Below are 24,449 nucleotides of genomic sequence, written 5' to 3'. Positions count from 1 at the left end.
ACATCACTGGCTACAGAAATTATGAGGAAGTTTTTTCTGCATTGCCAGTTGGATGAATCAGCCCTTTCATTTAATATGGGTTTCCTTACCCACAAAGCTATTTGTTTTGGAATGTTAAAAGCGTGTTTACCGAAAGACATTACTCACAGATGGAACCACATTCATACTGGAAACTGCATTCATCATTGTTATCATGAGTCGTTGTGAAACGCTTCACTCAACGGAAACAATCAGCTTTCAACATTCTGAACATTTAAGTGTTGATATGTTACAGTGTGTTCATGAAAAAGAAACTTTCAACAGTAGTTGAACTAGAGAAGTGTGCCGCTGATAAAGTCAGTTTGGATCGATGCAAACCATGGTCCAAGCAGGCCCTCCTTCAAGCAGGATCCAGCTGGACCGTTTCGAACAGGACAATCATCCAATCAGTCACTCAGGTCGGCTTCACCGATCACTGCATAGACAGTTGACTGAGTGCAAAGGCTGTCATCCCGGCAAACGCAAGATCGTGAGCTTCACCTGAAAACACAGACATGTTTTGGACAGTCAGACCAATATTACCGGTATTCACATATGCACAGGCCTGTCATAATCATGACATAATCGCCTGATTGCAATTATTAGAGATGACGGCAATTATTTTGCAGAATTGTCGCCTGCATCTGTTCAAAAATTGCGGAAATAGCTCTGCACATGCATCCTGACTGCCCTATAGGCTGTTCTCGCTTCCCTAAAACACCCTTGAAAACACTCCACACGTCCTTCTCCCTCCTCAATCCGAAACTGTGGAATAAACTCCCCAGCTATACCAGTCTGAAAACGTACCTCTTCAGAGTCCACCCCTTGCACCCCTCTCTCCTTAAATCCCTTCTTGTACCTCGCCACGCACTCCTCAATCCCTTCTATAGTCACCTTTTGAGATGCTGATTATACTAGTATGCAGATATATGCTGGATACTTGCTCACATTATTTGTTATTTAGATTCGATTTTGGCTTCACTACAAAATGTGCATGATGACAGCGGTGTTTACCCAGATGTTAGGTGTGATGGTTACCTGGCATAGCTTCTTTGAAGCACATCTTGTTTTCTCTTTGCACTCTACTTTTTACTCTGCATGTCTTGTTAATCTCTCAAGCAAAGCAACACCAATGCCTTACTCGTATTGTTGTTAGTGGGAATAAACACAGAAGCACTAAGAAAGGAGAGGAGCCAAACCAAGTTTTTGTATCTACACAAAAGCTGGTAGAAAAAACAACAACAAAAAAATCTATTTTCTTAGAACTAATGAGTTCCCAGATTGGTCTTCATGTGTTCATGACATGACTAGACAGTGTCCATGACATTTATGCGGTAGTATTATGCACTTTAGGACTGTAGTGTGTGTGCAGCCAGTGCAGGTGCATGCATGCACGCGAGAGTGGTCTTCTTTTGAAACATACGTTGTTCTTGAGTAGTTTACTCAGGTAGTTCTGGAAGTCGTCCACGCTGCCGGTGTGTAGATCGTTAATGGCCAGGATCTGGTCTCCCTTGTGGAACAGACACCGTGGCTGCCCCGACCACCCATACACACTGCAACACACAGCACACAATGCAAATGAACACACTGTGACACACTGCGACACGCACGCACGCACGCACGCACGCACGCACGCACGTACGCACGCACGCATGGCAGCGATATAAACACAGTGACATTTTACAGCAAAATAATACGCTAAAGAATGTTTTTTTATATATATTTGAGGCGATAAATAGTCAACACAGTAACAAAGTATTGATTCATAAATTGATCAACACTTCCTGCTGGAGCTTTGCGTACCGACCTGTTGCGCTGGGCAGCACGACGGACTATATCCTTCTTTACCGTAAGCAATTCAATCGTTTTCAAATGATTGAAATTGATTCGTTATTACATTTTGTGTCTGATTTATAACTGATTTATGAAGTAGCCGTGTAATAAGCAGGATATCGGGGTCTAACTGTCTAATCACCCTTTCTGGGTTTATTTCTCAACAGTGACTATTGCTCACCATACATTATATCTGTCTTAATAATCTATCATACAAATTAACTGGTTAAAACAATGTTTTATTCAGACTTTAATAAGTTCTGGTTTTTAATACGTTTCTGATTTATATATAATTCACACACATAGCAAGGATGGTTTTGCGGTGTTGTATTAGCAACCATTGTTCTTTTTTTGTATGGTATTTCTTTTGCTTTTTTATGCCTTTATTGATAGGGTACAGTACTTTGACAGGAAATCGGGAGAAAGACGGGACTCGAACCTGCGGCACGCCGCCAGGCTGGATTACCGGACCACTCAGCCGCGGCGCAGACCAACCATTGTTAATTTCAACATACTGTAAATAGGCATTCTTAGAACTGTGCAAAGGCCTCTATTCTTTGAGAGATGTCAGCGCTCCCATGCAGAGACATATTTTGAACTGTACATACCATGGTTTACCATCCATCTCTGTCAGCATCAGGTGTTTCTTCAAATCGGCCTGGTCGACATCAATGTCTTTCTCTTTTGGGGCTGTGTCGTCAATGCTTGGAATGGAAACAAAAAAACAACTAAAGGATGTTGCAGTTCATATACATGGCGTCCATATTCTGGGAAAAATGGCTCATCTACAAGTTCCCATGAATGCGGCCTCACACTGCGATGTGCACTGAGCTTGTAGAACAGATATTTTTTGGAAAAGAGATATTGGTGCAGAAGGAAAAAAAAGGAGCAGGCCTAATGCAGTTTGGAAAAAGTTTGGAAATGTCCATCAAATTTAGGAAATATATTGTTTGTTATTATTTATTATAATATATTACTTTGTTGAGTGCTGTGACATGACATGTTGTGAGCTTGTAGATCTGATGTTATATTAAGTGTAAATCATTTATCAAATCATCGAATTTAAGATTTGAAAAAGTACCATTGCACACTACTGCACACTAAATGGAACAGAGTTCATATGGTGCATAGGCCTATAGCCCATTCCATCCAGTACTTGCTTCAAGTTATAGATAGTGGAAGTTGCTCTGTCAAATTTGTACCAAAGTTCTGGAGTGATTGCTTTTAAAATTACTTTAAGAGTTCAAAGGAACAAATTACAACATGCATGCTCTTTTTTTTGTTTTTTTGTTTTTGCTTTCACCAATAAAATATCCCCAAAAAATAAAGGATTATTCCGAAACTTTCGAAAAAATATCATTAAAATAGCTGATCTTCAAGCTCACAACGTGTCACATTGTAATGCATATCTAAATAGGACTTACATGGTTAATTCATATTGTGTAAATGTAGCCTACTTATAGTTACTGTCCGCCACTCCCCCATCATCCACTTGATGACAATGTCCCTCTCGTTTCTTTAGAGACAATATTTGCTCGCATTCCATCTTGTAAAACACGTTCCTTGAAATCCCCACAATGGAATGCTATAGAAAAACATCAATGCTGTGATGCTCACCTGTCAATGGAGCTTTGTTCCAAGGTGTTGGCAGTGTGTTTACTTTTCTCTACAGGAGAGACGGCTCCGTTCTCCATGAAACAACCACTGTCTGTGCGGTGGTCATCACTGGAGGAACGTCAAAAATTATCAAATGATGTTCGCCAAACCATGTGCTTCTCAAACATTTTTTTGTGTCAAGGACCTCCACAAATTGATACGTACGTGCCAGGGAGGGGAACCCCCCAGAAGAGGAGATTTATGTTAAAAAACCCCAAAAAAATATATTTTTGAAAAACATGCAGTAATCGAACTGGTAACCAGGGGTCATCAACATGCTGGCTTGTGGTGGACATTTTTGTAAAAATCACATTTTTGCCACAGACATACAAAATGAGTGGAACATTGTATTGAATGACAACAGGTCTGTAACTCTGAGAGTGTTCAAATGGAACCAAAGGGGTTAATTTGGTTCTATTTGTACACTCTCAGAGTTATGGGGTCCTAAAACATTTGAGAACCACTAGTACTAGTTGGACTCCTATCAGTGTCATACATATTCTGAAGAAAACCCGGAGACTTGGCATTCAGTAATTGGGAAATAAGAACATTATAATGGTGTGTAAAAAATAAAATAAAATAAATCCCACAGACAAGGACAAGTTTTTGCCACGGACACATTTTTCCGTGTACGGACATATTGATAACATTCCTTCTGCACTATAGTTCAACTGGGGAAACTCCCCCATGTCAGATGAAAAGACTCTTCATGCATTGAAGGAAGCATGAGGTCAGTCCGTTGCTCTCCCCAGGTTGGCAGAGGGAGTGTAGTGCCCAGGAATACACTAGATGACTAGACAATTGACACTGGTTGAAAAAAATGTAATAAATAAAAAATAGCAGAACTACATCTGCAGTTTTTGTTGTTTTTTGAATAGCCAATGTATAAATGGATACAGTGGTTAAAATGATTGTGAAGCTATGCTAACTATCTCTGCTGGTCCCCGGACCCCACATTGTTGTCCACTACATTAAACCACATGCCACTATTATTAGTACCGTACCGTTTCTGGGGCGATCGAAACATTTGCCAAAATAGCGGATCTACAAGCTTGTGTCACCACATGGAGTGATCAAGCTTTGCGTCCGGGGCATCTACTGTAGGATCTAAGGCTTCGCAAAGTTATAGTGTCATCCTTTACTAGGGGGGAAAAACCGACCTTTTTATATGAAGGCCTTTTCATACTTTTTATAGTTATGTTTTTATTCTGTTATATACTTTTTTTATATAAGTTTTCTTAATTACTGTAAATTGATGTTAGTTGATGATAATTATTTGTATTCATATTTATATTGTTGTTGTTGTCCTTGTCCTGCTAAGTGTTGTGCTAAGTACTCCGTTTTTTGTATTACTTATAAGTAAAGCTAGAATTTTCAATACCACAATGTACAAAGGTACTTTCAAAATTATAGCCTCTAAGTCAAATTGTGTACGATGCCACATACTGTAAGTTCTGAGAGATTTGTAAAAAAGAAAAAAGAAAAAGAAAAAAAGAAACCATCTGAAAATAGCAGATCTACATGCTTAATTGTTTAATATCTGTTTTGTAACAATACATCTACAAAGTAACTTGTAACTAAAGTTTTCAAATAACTGTAGTGGGAAAGTATTGAGAAATGGAAATGCTCCATTAAAGTAAAGCATACCTCAAAACTGCACTTCCGTAAATGTACGTATAGTTACCCGCTGCAAATAAAGGCTCTTTATTTCTCCAAAGCGGTGCTATCTAATCTGCGGGTATGTGTTGAGGATGTGTTAAGCTGGATCATAACCCTGCATTCTGACAAATCAATGGCTAATAACATGGAAGCTGTTATTAGGGCCTCCTCTGGCAACAGCAACAACAACAGAGAACTAGAAAGGTCAGGAATTTTTTTTGGAAGAATTTCAAAGTGTGGTTGCCGCAATCGCTTTTATAGGCCCCGCCCACTAATTTTGCTAGCCTTTTTTTTTTTTTTTAAACAAAAACACAAAATCAATAATTCAAATAGCCGATCTACAAGCTAAATATGTGTCAGTGTAGATTACATACTAATACATTTAGGCAAGATAGGGCCCTATAGTTTAAACCCAACAACACTGAAGTGCGGAAGGCTCCTATACATACCTGACAACGTATGAAATGCTAATTAAATATACTGTACTGTACTGTAATTAACACATTCCTGTTTAGTGCTAAACCTGTGAACTCAGCAGTGGAAGAATGTGATCCATCATGTTTTGTGTTTTGGTGACCTCAGGGAGACTGTAAACAACAAATTCCAGTTTTTGGGAACAGAGAGGTGTCCTTAGAGCGAGCCAACAGCACACCTCTCTGGGAACAGAGAGGTGTACTGAGTAGCCTACTGACTCACTGACATCCTTAGAGTGAGCGAACAGCAAATTCATCTAACCAACCACATGCAATTGTTTTCAGCTCAAAACGCATCGCTGTGTTTTGAGCTTATACATCTGTTATTTTTGATCATTTTGAGTGCCATGATGATGAGTGCCATGATTGTCACAGTCAGACTGTGCCTTGTCTAGGTCTTGTATTTCTGTGTGTTGTTCATGTTCTAGTTTCTTGGTTCTATGTTCTTGTCTTCCCCAGGTGTTCTCATGTGTAATCAGCCCTCATGTGTATATTATTCTTCTTCCCCATGTCCGTCCCTGTTGGATCATTGTTTGGTGTCATGTTAGTTTGTGTTATCTGTTCTGTGCTCACTTATAATAAAACACCCAATACGGCCCTGGGGGACTCCAGTCAATGGCGTTTTAAAAGTGTAACAAAATGAAATTACCCGAAACAGGGGGAGAAAGCTCACAACAACAACAGCAGCGGCGGCGGTACGCCAAACTGGCCGAACTGGTCGTATAAGCGGCCTGTAGTTTATTCTAGTCTGTTGACAGGCTCTATAGCAACCTCAGTAATTGTTGTCAGTCGAGGTATGTGAGCCAAAGGAAGCTGAAGTATACTGCGGAGTGGACAATGGTTTATTTGACTGCAGCTATTTTGGACTAGTGTCGCTCACGAGAGGAGGTGCTGGCATACAACAAGGAGGTTAAAATATATGGATAAAGCCATGCACTATTAGAGACATTAACAGTATTTACTTTGGACAAAGTATTCAACCCCAGTGCTCAAAATATAGTCAAATGTTAATGTTACTCAACTACAAGTTGCTCAGTCAAATTTGAACTTGACCTAAAGTACTGGAGTATTTACTTGCTCGCATTCAAAAGTACAAATTGCAATATGTTTTCTTTTTTTTTTTGCAATGTATTATGCATTGCAATTTCAAAGATAGTGAAAATGACATATCGACAGGTTCACAACACATCACAATGTGACACGTTGTGAGCTTATACATCTGCTATTTTCACTATTTTTGCAAAGACAGTTTAAATGGTTAATTCATAACACAATTTTCCCCTTCCTAGAAAAGTACAAAGTTTCCCAAAAAAAAGGAAAACAAGTAAAAGAAAGAACAATAAAGTAAGGAACAGATACTAAAAAAATACACATTACCCAAGTAAATGTGGGAAACATAGTGTATATTTTGAAGTGTGCGTACGCGTGTGTGCGTGTGTGCGTGCGTGCGTGTGTGTAAAGGAACGTGACCAATGGTTCATGACTCATGTACCTTTCTCCAGCGCTTAACCTCTCAGTTGACATCTGGGTTTTCAGTCTGTCGTAGACCATAGTTACAGACTTGACCAGGCTTCCTCCATCACTTATCTCTTTGACTTCAATGTCGCTACACACACACACACACACACACACACACACACACACACACACACACACACACACACACACACACACACACACACACACACACACACACACACACACACACACACACACACACACACACACACACACACAAAGGGTCAGACAAACAAGGGATCCATTTTGTTTCCACGTGACTGTGATTAATTATTGTTGAAACACCAAATGAATGGTGGGTCGTTGCCGATTCATTTTTTGATTCAATGAAATTAATTTACTTTCCTAATATTAAATGCATGTAACATGTCAGCTACAAATAAACCAAAACAGGACTTTATCAAATGAAAATCTCGTTTTGTATATTTTGTAAAGTCATGTGATGTCATGTGCTACGTGCTAAAATGCATTATTTGGTGCTGTGTCATTTATTGTACTACCGGTATTATCGGCATATTTTTTTGTTATGCTGCTGGATCACATTGGAAACAACGTGTTACCCTGGGTTTAAGTTATATTGTGATTATGCTTATTATTGATTGATTATCAAGTGATTATGCGTACAGTACATATTTTACTGGAATAAAATATTATCAACTAAAATACACTTACAGAGTGCTTCTCTCCAACGTCTTTATGTCTTCATATCTATCACGGACACACAGAGGAGACAGCAGTGAACACATGAATACATGCATGCATGTATAGAAGGTCAAGCAAACATAGTTTGACATGTCAAAGCCAGGCTGTAATTCACAGTGAAGGTCACGGCTCCACAGAGTGTGTCTGTGGGTCACACATGTCATATGAGATACATACGACGTGACCCAGCTCAGGCCAGCTGTGGTGTTCTCCATTAAGTACAGTTAGCAGTGGTTCTCAACCTTTTTACACCGTAACTCCCCCAAATAATCATAATAGAACTGGGAACCCCGCCTACAAGCACTTGGAATTGTAGGAGTTTGAATCATTACATTTTGTTCTAGCGGTCCGATACCACCTCCAGGTAATCAGGGAGGTATGATTAAGGTTTCTCCCACTTTATTCCTATGTCTTTAACTATACAATCTGAGACTTATTTTAATGAATAAAATGTTATGCATGTTAATACAGTATAACCACACCTGTACGGTGATGTTAATACAATGCAACTACATGTGTATGTATGTTAATATAATATAACTAGTATATGTGTATGGTAGAGTATGTTAACACAAATAGTACAAGTGCAGTGGTTGGAGTTGTGGTCTCCCAACTCTTCCATTGAGACAGTTATTTGAAGCAGCGTATTGGACATTTTAGACAATAAATCACTTGAATCTTGATATTTATATTTATTATGTTAACGTTAACGTAAACGTTTTATGAAACTATAATAATACATTACTCTTGATACTAAGTAATACGTAATATAATATATTATTACTTTTTAAAGGATCAAGTAATACGTGATAAGTAACATATTACTTTCCTAACCCTAGTAATATTGCCCAACATTGATTTAATTTGTCCAATGATCACTGATCAGATCTACACACACTTTGTGAGAGGAAGTGACACTCACACTGCCTCCATCTTCACGTAGTTCTCTTCACTAATGTTCGACGTTTCGTCATCCTCCTTTCTCTGCAGGACACAGCAAAAATCAATCAATTCTAAATGGCACACACACAATTTTGGAAAGACCTTACCAATGTGTTACCAATGACAGTAATAAAGGCTCTTTTCCATTCTGGTCAAACAGAGTCAGGGTGCTGCTGTTGTGCATGTTGGCTCACTGGAAACACTGCTACACCAGGGAGACCTGGGGGGGGGCTCAAGTGTCCTAGTGGGTTCCATTTGTAACAATAACTCATAATAATAACCCCCATAATAACTCAGAGTTGAGTTATGTGTGTGTGAGAACCACTGCACACTGAGTGGAACAGAGCCTTAATTAGTATCATTGGTAACACCTGTGAAGGAAGTAGGGAAGGGGCCCGGAAGTAGGAAGAGTTATTTTGTGTGGATAGAGCCTATTGCATTATTTTGTTATGAAAAAAACAGGGCAAAGTTACATACGCGGTAGGATCTGGGGTAGTCGTACAGAGGCTCTGAAATTGGTCTTCTCGGGTGATCCGATCCCTAGAAAAACAGAAAGCATTTTAACATCTCATTTCAACCACTTACTGTACGTTTATAATTATAACATTGGTTATCAAAGTTGGGTCCGGGTACCCCCCCAGGTCCGCAGCTAAATTATTTTATCCGCTTGCGGCTTTATCCATTTATATGTTGGCTATTAAAAAATAGCAGATGCACAAGTGTCAATTTGTGCCGTGCTGAGAGCTTGTACATCTGCTATTTTTGAAATTGGATTTTCTTTTTATAATTAATTCCCTTCTGGGGGTCGATCCCTGGCACAAAACATTTTCAAATGGGGGTCCATGACCAAATAGGGGTCCATGACATGCAAACGTTTGAGAACCATTTCCCTATCCCTACACAGGACAGGTAGCATTCTACAGAATGATAACAGCAGATCAACAAGGAGCCAATCACCTCTCCAGGTTCTGACATGGACCTGCAGCGCATGTTGGGAGGGGGGTCCGACACTGAGCGTTGCTTCATTACATCAGCCTGGGGGGAAAGAAAACACACAATACACAACGGAAACGCATGAATGAATGAACACATTCAAATTACAACCCAGTTACATACAGTACAGTACTGTTATCAAGCTCAGAAGAACGGTCACCACATAATATAAAATGCTATTTGCGCTATGTACTGTAGACGGATGCTTGTTATGGGGGGGATGGGGGGATCCAACATCTATAGTATTTAAAGGTCAAGTTGTGGGTTTGACTGTTTGACTGTTTTCCCAAACAAATATGGACACACACGTCTGTACTGTATATGGAGATCCCCGATCCCCTCGATTCCGAAAATGAGTGACGTCAGCCCACAGCTCAGCATGTGGGATGCAGAGAGAGAGAGAGAGAGAGAGAGAGAGAGAGAGAGAGAGAGAGAGAGAGAGAGAGAGCCCACGCAATAACCCGGCGTCTCGGCCACTGGTGGGCACCGAAACACACTCAGATCAACACGTTGACTTCAATATCGCCTTTATCCAAAGCTCGCCACAATGTTCATCACCCCCATTTCACACACAAACATTGACACACCGACTACGGAGGAAACCAAGGCACCAACCTGCTCATTAGGAGCAGTTAGGGGTTCAGTGTCTTGCTCAAGGACACTCCTAGCCGGGGAATAGAACTGGGATTCCTCGGATCGCCAAGCGGCTGCTCTGCTCCGTCCCTATATTGGATATTCATTTTGTTAGCATAGTGTGGCGCTGTCTTGACACCCCAACATTTCACTGCACACACACACGTGTGAGCATGTGACCAAGAACATCTCTGGAATCTTGAATCTAACTTGGGGTCCCTTGTTGGGTCAACCAGCAAGAAGGTCAACATTAATTGGATTAACATCAGGGTTTGTTTACTAGGTAGAAGTCTATGGATCCATATACACAATATAAAATAAAGAACATTGTTTAGTTTGTCAACCTGTGGATATTAAGAACAAAAAATATTTAATATTTCAGTCAATAACAATATTATATGTGTCCTCCTAATGAATAATACTGCTCCAATGCCAGCCACGCTGCCAGCATTATCATTTCTAATCGGAGATACATTTTTGGTCGTGCGGACGTCATGGTGATGACCATGGACTCCACTGAATATTTACACATACATGACCTCTGCATTTGGCCTAACCTTTAGGAGCAGTGCGGAAACCAAGGATTAGTACAACGCCTGAGAGAGCAGTTACAGGGGTTAAGTGCCTTGCTCAGGGGCACTTTGACACATAATGTAGACTGGGCTGGCCGGGAGGCCGGCAAACGCTGGAGGTCTTACCATTCCCCGGTGGGGCGGCCTCTCTACACCAGTGGTTCTCAAAGTGGGGTCCGGGGACACCCAGGGGTCCTTGGTAGGTGGGGTTTGAGGGGGTCCCCAGCAAAAGTATGCATCACAATCATTTTAACCACTTTATCCATGCATACATTTCCAGTTTAACCATAGAAAAACTCATTATAGTTAAAAAATCTTTCACAAACATTCAAAAACCTTTTGAAATGGACCATTCCATTTGTACAGACCCGTAAGGGCCCCATTTGTACACTCTCAAGTCGAGTTACAGACCCGTAAGGGCCCCATTTGGTTCCATTTGTACACTCTCAAGAGTTACAGAATACAGACCCATGAGGGCCCTATTTGGTCCCCCCCTGGGGGGGGGTTTGAGAACCATGTGTTCTTGGTTTATTTCCATGGATGAAGGCTGGCTGTGGGACTGGTCAGACAGGTTGTGAGGAAGGTTAGCTGAACAGAGATATGTTTACCTTAACGGGCGCCAAAGACGGGTCACTGGAGTCCTTTGGCAAGAGAGAGAGAGAGAGAGAGAGAGAGAGAGTGTAATGGCAGCTTTCGATGTTACTATAAGTAAGTAAACACATTAAGAAGATGCAGGACTCAACCATCAGGATTCAAACTCCATTCCTATATTGTATATGCCATCACACCGGAGAGAGACTAGTGTCTCCCTCCAGAGCTTCCCCCAGCACTCCCTTACACACATATCACACATCATCTTTTATACTTTCAGGAGTGTACAGAGTTTCAGGAGTAACAAGAGATGGTCATTCCTTCCTATTCTATAGTTAACTCACATAGTTTGAAATAGGTTTACATGAGTCGGCAATGAGTTTGTCAGTGAGGAACAGGTGGTAATTAGAGTGTTAAGTATCATCTACTATAGTAGGCTTCATTAAATGTATCAATACCATAGTGATATATTTGGCAACCTATTTGGCATTCTAATATTTCCATTACAAGAGAGAGAGAGAGAGAGAGCGAGAGAGAGAGAAGAGAGAGAGAGAGAGAGAGAGAGAGAGAGAGAGAAAGACAGTCATGGCACTACACATACATACATTATATCAATTAAGCCTTTCTGTGTTACTGTCACCACTGTCATCATGCGTAGTCCCATTTCACAATTTGTTTTGAAAATGGCAAAAAAAGGATATTAAATAACTTGTAGAAGTAAATATAGGGCTTAAATACTTAATGAACGTTTGGTAATTAGAATTACGTGTGTGTGTGTGTGTGTGTGTGTGTGTGTGTGTGTGTGTGTGTGTGTGTGTGTGTGTGTGTGTGTGTGTGTGTGTGTGTGTGTGTGTGTGTGTGTGTGTGTGTGTGTGTGTGTGTGTGTGTGTGTGTGTGTGCGTGCGGCTGTCAGAGGTGAGGTGAGTTTAAAGTACCTCGGTGTCGAACACTCGATGCGGGCGATATTTCAGGGCATCAAACAGGTTGGAGAACCACTCACTAACGTCCGTGCTGAAAGATCATAAAAATATATAGTTACAAAAATATAATTTGCTATTTTTGAATAGCCAATGTATGAAATATGGATAAAGTGGTTAAGATTATTGTGATGCTGTATTAACACGTTTTGTGTTAATACAGGACCCCACTTTGAGAACCACTGCGCTAGCTAGAGTATAACCCCACCACACCCCCTTGCTGCACAATTGACCATCCTCACAATGAAGTTCAAATGTAAAACTGCAACAAACAAGAAATGGAAATGGAAAGACAGGAAATTAAAGCGTTGTTATAGCCCTGTGACGAATTGATTCCAAAAGAATAATGTTGGTTTATAAAGCACTGAATGGTTGAGGCCAAAATACCATCCAGTTGTTTGGGACTTGGTCAGCTTTCTGAACCCAGAATCAGAACCTAACGTGGAGGAGCACCACATGATGTGGATGTGGAACAAACTCCTATAATAAACTGCAGGTCTGCTGCATCTCTCACTTCTTTAGTCACTTCTAAAGCTAAAGACCTTGCATTGTCTGTGTGAGGAGCCATGGTCATTATCCGGGGCAGCAGATTGAAGTTAAAACAACTGGACAACATCATATTTTCTTTCTTTTGTATTGTTCCCAAAATAGCGCGAGGAGAGCGTGGCAGTGTCATCTACTCATGTGTTATTATGAGCTACTAAATAAAAGTGTCAGTGCTGATGACTCAGCCATGGTGGCCAACACAGAGGGCATATGAACTCCCATGTAATCCTTTGGCCAAGAACTGAATAATCACAGCAATTCAATGCATTTATTGGTTTAGCAGATTTCTAAAAACAGAGCTGCTCATATAGTCTAGTTCACCCTTTTGACCTGGCCTATTCATTCATTCATTCATTCATTCATTCAAATCTTTTGAAAGATATATAAAATAAAATAAATAAAGGTCTATTCACCTGCTACCTCAAAAAATGCATGTGTCACTATTTGTGAAACAGTGGCATAAAACATCCCGGTATTAATGTCAGGGTCTAATGACGTTTGTTTGCGTTTGAACAGGTCTGGGGACAGTATAGTTAGTCACAGTGCTGTGGATTAACAGCAGGTGTGTTGGTGGAACTATTAATATCATCTATTACATTAATAGATTAACAGTCTACCAAGTCGTGTCCGTTTATTTATAAAGCTCATGTATCGCTGACGTCCTCATATGCTCATGTGAGTCAGCCCATTACATGTCTTTCATACTCAAAATAAATGCTGTATTTACAAATTAAAATGCAGTTTTGTTTGTCTAACAGCATGTTTGTATGAAGTTTAAATTAAAATAAATTAATTGAGCCTTTGTGAGAATCACATGTTCCCATTGTCAGTCTCTCTACTGTGTGGAGAGGGCAAAAAAACGGGATGAACCTGTGTAGTTTATGGCTGCTCCAACAGTAGTGGCAACATAAATAAAAAAAAATAAAAAAAGTCAAAATATCTACCGCGGTGGCTGAGACCAGAGCCATAGAGTAATGATTGAGACAAAGCAGTGAAAGGTCCTGAAAGATACATAACGTCAGTCTTACCCAATACCCAATCTTTGTGTTTTAGGAACACAAGGCTGCTGTACTTTATACTTTACACTGCTTTGTCTCAACCATTACTCTATGGCTCTGGTCTCAGCCACCGCAATTTTGACACTCGTTCTTTTTTTCTTTTCTTTTTTGCCACTACTGTTGGAGCAGCCATAAACTACAGGTTCATCCCGATGTTCTGGGCATCTTTGTAATGTTAGTGTTAGTAAAAAGCAGGTAAAAGAGTAACGTTTGATGCATGACTAACATCAGTCACTTTTCCATTCACTGTAGTAGAAGAGGTGCAGATATGTCGTCTCCGCCTACAGGAAATACGTTGTCTGCGACCATGAAACCCGTTTCTGAATCGGTCTATAGAGCAGGGCGGCGCACTAGCGTTTCAGGTGAAAGAAGCATGACGTTTTAACCCTATAGAACACTAAACCCGGGTGATTTTCACCCGGACAATTATGTTTATGCGATTTTCATAATGTTGATGCTGATGTCTGAGGTGGGTGTGTCCTTGGTTAGCTTCATGATGCACATGAGGCTAACCATGTGCATCATGGCATCTATGATGTCATGATGACATCATAGAAGGTAGGTGTGTTTGCGTACCCACATCCCTGTTTTTTTCTACAGGCAGGTGTTTGGGTGACTTTATCTCAAATACAATGTATTGTTCTTGTTGTACTATACATATTTTGATGAGAAATAAATATGTTTATGGAATTTATTATATCGGGTAAAATATACCCAGGTTTAGTGATGGTGTGACAAAATGTGGGTTTGGTTTTATGCGGAAGTCTTGCAATACGGCAGCATCAATGATCGTGGGCGGCCCTTGGTGTGAACAGACGTCTCTGTATACGGGGTGTTTGGTGATCCACCGCCCGCTCTTTCATCCCCTCAACAATAAGACACAGGTATTTTACACATGTCTGTCCTGTCTGTTCAGGTTTTGCTCTTTACTTCCCTCTCCCTGGAGGGTCTCACTGCCTGGCTGTCTCCAGTAGGTGATTTTTATCTTTGGTGTTACGCTATTTCAATGACGTCACGCGCACGTCATTAGACCCACACTTCAGGATTTAGTAGGTCACACAATGGACCATTGATATGCATCCAAAAACTCAGTGCCTCAGGGCCCAGTGTCTCCCTTTGTGGCACTCAGCATCAAGGGCTGGATTGAGGGTAAGTCCCTGGGACAAAACATTTAGCTTGAGACCCAAAAGAGAAATATGATGTATCCCCGGGACCTTGTGAAAATAGCAGATTTCAGTTGTTGTGAGCTTGTACTTGTCCATCTACTATTTTCACTATTTCTTAAAATATTTTAAACGTTTTTATGGAATTATTTAGAAAAGATATTTTTAACATTAGAAAAATGGTGTATTTTTTATTAAATCATTTAAAATACGAATGTTCCTGACCTGTTCTCCCCGATGAGGAAGTAGTCGCGTTCGGCGGTCTTGATGAAGAGGACACAGGCTGGAGAACACTTGAAGTTCTTCAGGACCCAGTTCCACTTGGGATGGTTCTGTGGGCTGATGTACAAGCGCATGATCCTGACACACACACACACACACACACACACACACACACACACACACACACACACACACACACACACACACACACACACACACACACACACACACACACACACACACACACACACACACACACACACACACACACACACACACACACAGTTCACTTAGGATAGTTGCATGCCAGACTGCCGGAGTCGCACACCAAAAACAGCAGATCTACAAACTCTATAATTAAGTATTTTTGGTGCGTGACACCGACGTGCGACTACAATAGCCAGGTTGCCTATAAATATGTCAAACAAAAGTTTAAAAACAAAATTACAAAAAGTGTGTGCTTGTGTTTCCGTGGGTCTGTGCGTGCGTGCATGTCTGCATGCATAGTGCTTGTGTGTGTGTGTGTGTGTGTGTGTGTGTGTGTGTGTGTGTGTGTAACCTGCAATTTAAATACAGGAGAATGCATGCCAATGCAAAGTGTGAACAACACACATTGTTTAAAATGTGATCATATACAGTATGTGAAGTGATTTAGCACAGCATTGTGAGGGATGTCAACCAACATCCTCATACCGGTGTGAATGCATTCCATACGCCCGCTCGCATTTATCACAACTTGTAAACACTGCAGTCAACTATGACCTACTTATTGGTAGCATTTCAAGTAGCATTTAGGCTACATGACGACATTTAATTAACCACGACTCACACAAATGCATGCTTCTGCCAAACAGTATGCACATCGCTAGAGCTGAAAAGCCGCAGAAATTGTTATTGTCCCTACTTCCGTTCCATTAAACATGTCGACTTAAACCCCATCTATACTAGGCCTCTCTGTTTTTAATCAAGATGCAAGCCATGCTGGCCTGAACACCCACCACACTTCGAACATTCGAATGAAAATCAGCCGATTGCACACAAACAAAAAATCTCATCGACTACACGCCTGCAAACCTAAACATGTGACAATAAGGTTGATTGACATACTGTGACAGGTCTATCTCTCCCAGTAGTCTGTCCCGGTCTTCTGCGCTCCTGAAGTATTTGAGCTGGTGTTCCTTTTCGCTGATCTTGAACAGCACGAAGAAACGTCGCTTCCACGATTTCTGCCAGAGGAGAGATGGAACCAAGCACAAATCCCAAAGTGTAAACACTTACACGTCACGGCAGGGACCCCCAGTGCTCCTTGAGGAGGTTCCAGGGGGTTCCCATGCTAAATGATTCATAGTTAGGATTAACCAAATGGAACATTTTCCAAAATCTACAAAGTACCATAATATTATGTTGTTATATATACTAAAACCATTATTTTATACTGCAGAACCCACCTCTATGTTGGGCCATTTCAATTTGGCAGGCGGAGACTTGTACAGGTAGCCAGCCTTGATCTCTGCTCCCACTGGGTAGAACAAAGAGTTTCCACCTTTAACATGAAATAGAACACATTATAACACTAAAGCTCCCATGGTGTGAGGTTATTTCTTTACTTTAACACATTAAAACCTGGAACGCATCTGTCACTGTATAGGTTTTACTTTTAACCACTTTAACCATTATTTTAAACTTTAGCTATTGATTTTTTTATTTTATTTTTTATTGTGAAAATGCGTCAAAATCTTTGAATATATAATCTCACTTTGCTTCTGGGTGCTTCTGGAACAACATATTTTTAGATGGGGGAGATGAACAGATTACAGAACACTGTTCTGGAATCAGTTCTTCCTACACTACATCGCTGTTTATGTTGTGGTCCGGCACAGGAAAACATGGCTTCTCCAAATACAAAGTCTAAAACGTTTGATGTCATATTATCTCATATGCTTTGCTCAGACTGCAGGCAAGGTTCAAGGTTCAAGGATCAAGGTTATTTATTAGTGTCCCCGAAGGGCAATTGGTTTTACAGCAGGTCATAAGGCTTGAAACACATATACAATACATCAATCAAACCAAACTTATTGCTGCTGGTCGCAAGCGTGCGCTGCGCCCGGCCTACTTGCATCTTCAGAAGAAAAGAGGTGGGGGGTGTATCTAAATCACAATCAGGCATATCGTCACTGCACAGGTTTTCAGGTGTAAACTTTACAACCATTCAGTCTTATTATGCAAAGGTTAAAAATGTAATTTAGATAGCATGTTATACACAGATTGGGAGGGGTCTATTTTAGCGATTGCGGCAACCACACTTTAATTATTTTCCAGAATTGCATCTTTCTAGTTTGTATAGTTCCAGTGTACAGATGAATTATGTTTTTATTTTACTCGACTGATGATACATTCTTGGTTTAATCTATGATCCTAGATTACTGTGGCACTTTGATTTTGTTAAAACATATAATACAAGATGTATAAGTGTGAACATCACCACCATGTAATCAGTATAGGCCTATAGCAGAAGAAGTTTAAAACAAAGTTACATACAGTAGGCTAATATTATGTGACTATGTAACTTTGTGAATTGAATAGTTTGTATGTGGTGAATATTATTGTATCAGAAACTTAAACAGTTTTCCATTTAGTGAATATTTACCTGGAGGAATCCTTTGGCTGGGCTTGTGCATGTTGATAACCCTACAAGAAAAAATAGCACACGTTTATTCTATTAGCTTCTACAGTCTCTAGATTTAATTAAGAATGAGATAAAAACATAGAAAGAAGAGGTGAGGGAGGTGGGCTGTGGTTTGCAGGAAATTGACGTCCACATTGTTGGTGTTTGCTGCTGGGGGGAACAAAATAAAACAAGAATCCTTCCAGGATACAACGCGAGTGCTGGTATTCATTTACAGTCTGTATCTTCCAGAACCGTGCACCCGTTACATTATTATTATTGGAATTACTCAACCGAGTGCTTGCTTTTGCTTTCTTCTTGCAGGAAATAGAAGTCATGAAAGCGTTCCATTTGTGACACATTTAAGAAACGCTGCCCTTTACGCAAAATCTGATCTTTTTCTAACTTAAGAAAAGACAGATCTGTATCTATCTGTTCGTCTTTTCAAAGTCTCCCCTCAGGCTGTGAGGGACAGAGTCTATTGTAAGCGTCTTTTCACTAGCAGTATAGCAGGTGATGACTGTTCTGGAGAACTCGTTTGGTCATTGGTGCCTCGCGTGGCGAACCGTTTGAAAAGCAAACAGGAGGATTTTTGACGTGACACATTCTTCCCCTTTGTCCCGGCTGAGACTATTTATTTATTTGTTTTAGGGCCGAACACGCTGACTAAAGATGAAGTTCTGCACTTGAAACACATTTCTGCACCGCTACATCAAGCATATATTTTAGTTCACACTGTTCTTTCTTTGGTGCTTGTTTTGGCAAAGCTGTAGAATGGACCGGGTTCCTTGTTTTGTGCATCATAAGGCCATATAACCATTCCAATAAATTAATTCTGCTGTTTGGTGTGGCTGAATATTCATATACATTTATGAAAATTCATTAGCGAGTATAATCGATGATATATCGATGATATAGACTAGGAAAAAAAGTATATCATTGTGGAATTCTGGATCAATCAGTAATTGATGTCAGAGACAATATTCAAGGTGGGCGATGGTTATTCTTTAATGTATGGGGAGAAGTAGGCCTACATTAGACCCAGTGAGGACCCAGGCTCAGACCATATAGTTAAAAGACAGGCGAACATAAACAATAGCTAACAGGCTTGAGCTGAGACATCTGGCTCCTACAGTCTACCAAATATCATCATGACATTATCATAATGTATTATATAAGTAACATAAGTGACGGTAAAGGTTAGATACTGTATAAGCAACCATAATACTGTAGCACAACATCATTTCTTCCTCACAGGCAAGAGGAACGTGTAAGGCCAAAGAGGAGGTTTATGGATGCCGTGAGAGAAGGACATGCAGGTGGCTAGAGTGACAGAGGAAGACGTAGAACAGTGGTTCCCAAAGTGAGGTCCGGGGACCCCTAGGGGTCCTTGGGAGAGTTCCAGGGGGTCCCCAGCTAAATGATAATTAGAAACCAAATGGACCCTTATGGGTCTGTAACTCAGAGTGTACAAATGGAACCAAATTTGTTTCCATTTGTACACTCTCAGAGTAAAATTAACTTTGATTTTACAATACACATTGGGGTCCCAGAGATAGAAATGCCATTAAATGGGGGTCCGTAGCATAATTCGGGTCAAACCTGGGGGTCCTTGAATTGAAAATCGGTGAAAATCACTGCCAGAGCCGTAAACATCTTCTCTTATGGGGCTTCCTTGGCATATCTTTTCTAATGAGGGCTCCGCGGTCTATTGAGTGTCAATTTGGGGGTCCTTGACATGAAAAAGTTTGGGAACCACTGATGTAGAAATCAGAAACAGATGTGAAGCAAACGGTCACCGGTGCCCACTTTGAGAAATGTGGAAACTGTCCTGGAATCAGCTGAGTGGAGTTACAAAGGATGTGGCTCCAGCAACGACATGAGTCTGGCTTATTAGCCAGGCTAGGCAAGTATGGCAGTAATTATAAAACTTTGTTTAATTCCAGTGACCCCCAGTTTGGGATGCATTAGGCCCACAGACCCCCACAACTCTGAGTGTACAGGGCGCACACTCTAACCACAAGGCTATCTAGACTGTCTATCCACCAAGAGGCACTCTATGATGCATTGTGGTGAAAGTCCCTGATTCAAGCCCAGGCAAATCCCCGGTTCACCCCCAGTTCGTCCGGGGTTAGTGTCTAACTGCTGGCTATATGCCAGCAGTTCTGATTCTGTGCAAGCGAGTGATGTCACAAAAGCCAGGTCTCTTTTGCAAAACCCTTTGTCACATTTTGTTGTGAACTAGGTTGCCATTTAGCACATATGATTAATTGATTTTGTGCACTCGCACACTCTATAACTGCAAGACATGTTCAGGCATGATTCAGGGTCAGACAGTGCAGCACTTTTAACTACTAACCTGGCGTCATATGTCATTTTGTCAAAAATGTTAGACATTCTTTCTAAAGCAGGCCTACCACATTGTGATCTTGATCTTGTGAATATGACACCATTGTATGAAAGTCTCAAATTGAGCATAGCTTAACCCATTTAGGACTGCAGCCGATTCTAAAAACACCATCTAAATCCTGACCTAAGTTTTCTGAAAAACATTTTATTTATTCAAAAATTACAAAAATGTTGCCATCTTGAAGGGTAAAAGACAAGTAGAAACACCAAAAGGGGTTCCCGTCCTGCAGGTAGGACCACAATGCAAATTATGCTCTGAAGCTTTTTTGTGTTTTATCCTCGTTTTTGCCAATAAAAAACATCAAAACAATCTAGAAACAAAATGAAGGTCATCCCACAGCAACGATATACAGCGTAAACAAAAGCTTGAAAAGGACGCAAATAATCCTAACACATAGTATTATCATGTCAGTTGGGTGGAAACCTCATCCCAAACTGTTACTGGCCGTTAATTCAGGAAAAACAGGAAAAAACACAACAAGTTAAAATATGGAGATAAGAGGTTTCTTCCCAACAACACCAACGATGTACAGTACATGATCGAGCGTATCTCGACTTGCAAGAGAAAGAAGCACGCTTACCTGTATGCACCTATGCTCATGATCCTGCACGTCAACACTCCTGTGTCAACTCTTGGCTCATCAGACGACACTGTGCCACTGTGAAGGTGTTGCTACAGAGGTTGTCTTTCCACAAAGCAAGTGTTTCTAGTTCTCTATCTGTTTGCTCTTTTACAGCCAGTGTGATCCGTGGGGCAGATAGTACAGGATTCCAGGCAAGGCCATCCCTCCTTACAAAACTTTCAAAAGTTTCCACTTTTTGATGACATCAGGGAATGGAAGTTTCCAGGAATGTGGATGCTGTCGGTTCATTGCCAACTGTGCGGGGAGTCCAACTCACTCTGCAACCTGCTTGCTGTCATTTATTGTTATTGTTATTTATACAGAGACAAACTTCAATCATCACGCATGCACCATAAATAAAACAAGTAAGACGGGCGAACGCGGGAAGCGAACGCAGCTCGTAAATTGCAATAACAACAATTAGAATAAATGACGTAGGCCTACTTTTTTAAGGTTTTTTTTTAAGTTCTCTTTTTTATCCTTTTTTAAGTGTTTTTTTGTAAGATTCTTTTTAAGTTAAGTTTTTTTTAGTGTGTATGTGCGTGCATGTGTTTTTTTTTTACGTTTTTTTAATGTTTCTTTCTTTTTTTCTTTTCTTTTTTTTAAGTTAAGTTTTTTTTTAAGTTACGTTTTTTTAAGTTAAGTTTTTTTACACACACAGACAGACAGACAGGCATGTTCTGCTAGGTCTCATAGTTAGTGCTCACTGCATTCGCAACAACATGGAAACTGCAGCATGTGTTATATGCAGCAGCATGTGTTATATGCAGCAGCATGTGTTATGTGCAGCATATAGATTTCTTTAGTTTTTTTAGGGCTTGAGTGAGTCCCACGCCACCCTGAACATGCATATGCAGGCATGTTAACATGCATAGAATAAAACAGCAGCAGTAGCAGCACACTGTTTTCTACGGGCCTGGGGCCCTCTCTACCACCCCTGAGTCCCTATTCTGGGACAAACATTGGTCCAAAATAGCAGATCTACAAGCTCACACTGCTCCGGTTTAACCGCTTAGTCCCCCAAGGTTCTATATCAGTGAATCTCAACCTGTGGCAAATGGGGGGGGGGGGGGGGGGGGGCTTGTAAAAAGTGCAGTGGTAGACGTCTCGGAGTCAGACGGACCTACAGCACTATTGCTCCAGTGAAATTACAGTAGTTGACATCCAGGCCGGTGTTGAGGTCCCAGCACAAAATAGTGCCGTTCCAATCTCCCTCCTGTGTGAATAGGATGGGATAGGTTAGGTATACGCTACTGTATTTGTTTGACGTATTTTAACGTCACAATGGTGGTACCCGGAGAGCCAAATATTTTCTGAGGTGGTACTTGGTGAAAAAAGGTTGAGAACCACTGTTCTATATCATTACAATGTAGGCATTTTTAGCAGCCACTCGATCCAGACTCGAGACTTACAATAAGCAAGGAGAATGCAGATAGACTACACTGTGCCTCAAGAATCTAGGATAGCAGGTAAACCATGACCAGTAACCTCTGTCTAAACAAAATGCAATCTAAATAACAATCTGTGCATTCAAACTCGATAAACCATGGTCCTGGCACCTCTCTAAATAACAGAATCTAAAATACATTATTATTTTTTTGTTATAAAATGTTTTTTATTTAAGACAAAAAAGCACAATAAACCATGTTAACAGCATGAATGAATAAAGAAAACAAGTAACACGTACAACAGCAAAAGAAAAGAACACAAAAACAAACAACAAACAATCCCACCCACCCCTCCCCCCGGGACCAAAGATGCCACAAAATGCACACCTGCGTCAAGACTCCTACTACTGTGCAATGGGAAGAAATAATAATAATAATAAGACTATCATGTCCTTGACCAAATCTGCAATATCAGACCAAATATTAATGTTTTCCTCTTTCGCTCCGTGTAGTCTTGCCGTTGACATTTCCAGATAGATGATATCTAGAAAGGTCAAGGCCCATTGGCGATAAAATACATTCTTAACATTTGCGACCCTAATATGTACAGTGATACTACACAAACAAACTACCGTATACCTTTTACAGCCCATCTTATGTGGAGTCCCACAGGGGTCTATACAATATTTTCCCTCGACACACAATATCTTCGCCAAAATAGCTGATCTATAAGTTCACAACTCTTGTAGATCAATTAGGCCAAATGTTCATCTCAGAATAGGGACACAGGATTCTCATTAAAAAATGCAAAAAAAAAAGATTTCCTTTGCAGAAATATCTAGATTCTATAGCTGTCAGCGGGGGGGGAAAGGTTTGTGCAACTGTCACTAAAATATTCACCCTATACCGTAGGCTACCTTAGACCAATAATAGTTTCCCACTTCAATATTTAGGCTACTGGAGTATATTTCATTATCCTCCACTTTGGGGGTTTAAAAAGCTCTTGAGCCCCAATCCCCCGCCGGCGGGGGCAGAGGCTGTCCACCTCATGAACAGCTCTCAGCGGGTAAATGGGGCTGGTCAAGGTCTTGGGTTCCAACTCCGATATTTTTGATTTTCCCTCCTGGACCCCCCTGGGGTTTAAGAGGTTAAGGTTTGAGGAGTGTATTTTGCCAGCCCACAGGCACCCGGGGAATTCTGCCGTTGGAAAAAACACAAGAGTGTGGAATGTCTGATTGACTCACATCGTAGGTATGGTGTGGTGTACCGTGTAGGTCAGGTGTGCCTACACTTTTTTGACTTTTGACCAGCTCAACAAGATCTACCAGTACCAAGCCAAAACAGTATTATCCCATTGCTGAAAATACTTGTACCTGATGGGGCTTTGGAATAGTGGTGCTGGCGTTACATATTTAAGACAAACACACTTGGAATTGGAAATAGAAAGGAACATTTTTAATTGGTAGTTTTTTTGTATATATGTAACTTTGTAATGCTACTGACGTTTGCGCCTATAACACTCTTGAAAACAAAGTGTGGATGTGGGTGTGCCTATAGAAGTCGTGAAGTGAGCTGACAGATCGGCCCTTCTTGATGTCAATCAAGAATGTTTATTTGATGTACTTCCTCTTACCGTAAGGCTTTAGTCACGGTAAGTCCCTCTGAACGAGGGACATTCCATGACATACATTGTTATTGTTGTTGTTATTTTCACGTAACGACACGCAGTCAAAGTCAAGTAAATTTGATTTGTACAGCATATGTACAGTATGAGGCAAACTCTTCAATTTATAGACAGACTCTACTAA

The 24,449-nt window shown here is 40.6% G+C and overlaps 1 protein-coding gene across 1 annotated transcript; it reads right to left on the bottom strand.

Annotated features, from left to right (window-relative positions):
- Nucleotides 1-442: 442 nt before the first annotated feature.
- LOC306915083 (pleckstrin homology domain-containing family S member 1-like) lies at nucleotides 443-18,234 on the bottom strand (the record flags this gene model as incomplete). The annotated part of the gene is made up of 13 exons (XM_079492328.1): nucleotides 443-519; nucleotides 1,442-1,571; nucleotides 2,460-2,555; nucleotides 3,469-3,576; nucleotides 7,830-7,865; nucleotides 8,782-8,843; nucleotides 9,279-9,341; nucleotides 9,759-9,836; nucleotides 12,526-12,601; nucleotides 15,560-15,694; nucleotides 16,664-16,782; nucleotides 17,005-17,099; nucleotides 18,204-18,234. 13 exons carry the CDS (start codon nucleotides 18,232-18,234, stop codon nucleotides 487-489), a joined length of 1,062 nt encoding a protein of 353 aa, XP_079348454.1. The 3' UTR covers nucleotides 443-486.
- Between the last annotated feature and the right edge of the window lie 6,215 nt (nucleotides 18,235-24,449).

This window comes from Electrona antarctica (genome assembly GCF_951216825.1).
Source record: "Electrona antarctica genome assembly, chromosome: 22".
Classification (NCBI taxonomy): Eukaryota; Metazoa; Chordata; class Actinopteri; order Myctophiformes; family Myctophidae; genus Electrona; species Electrona antarctica.
Note: the sequence above shows the minus strand (reverse complement) of the source record. Positions and strands in the feature narration are given on the sequence as shown.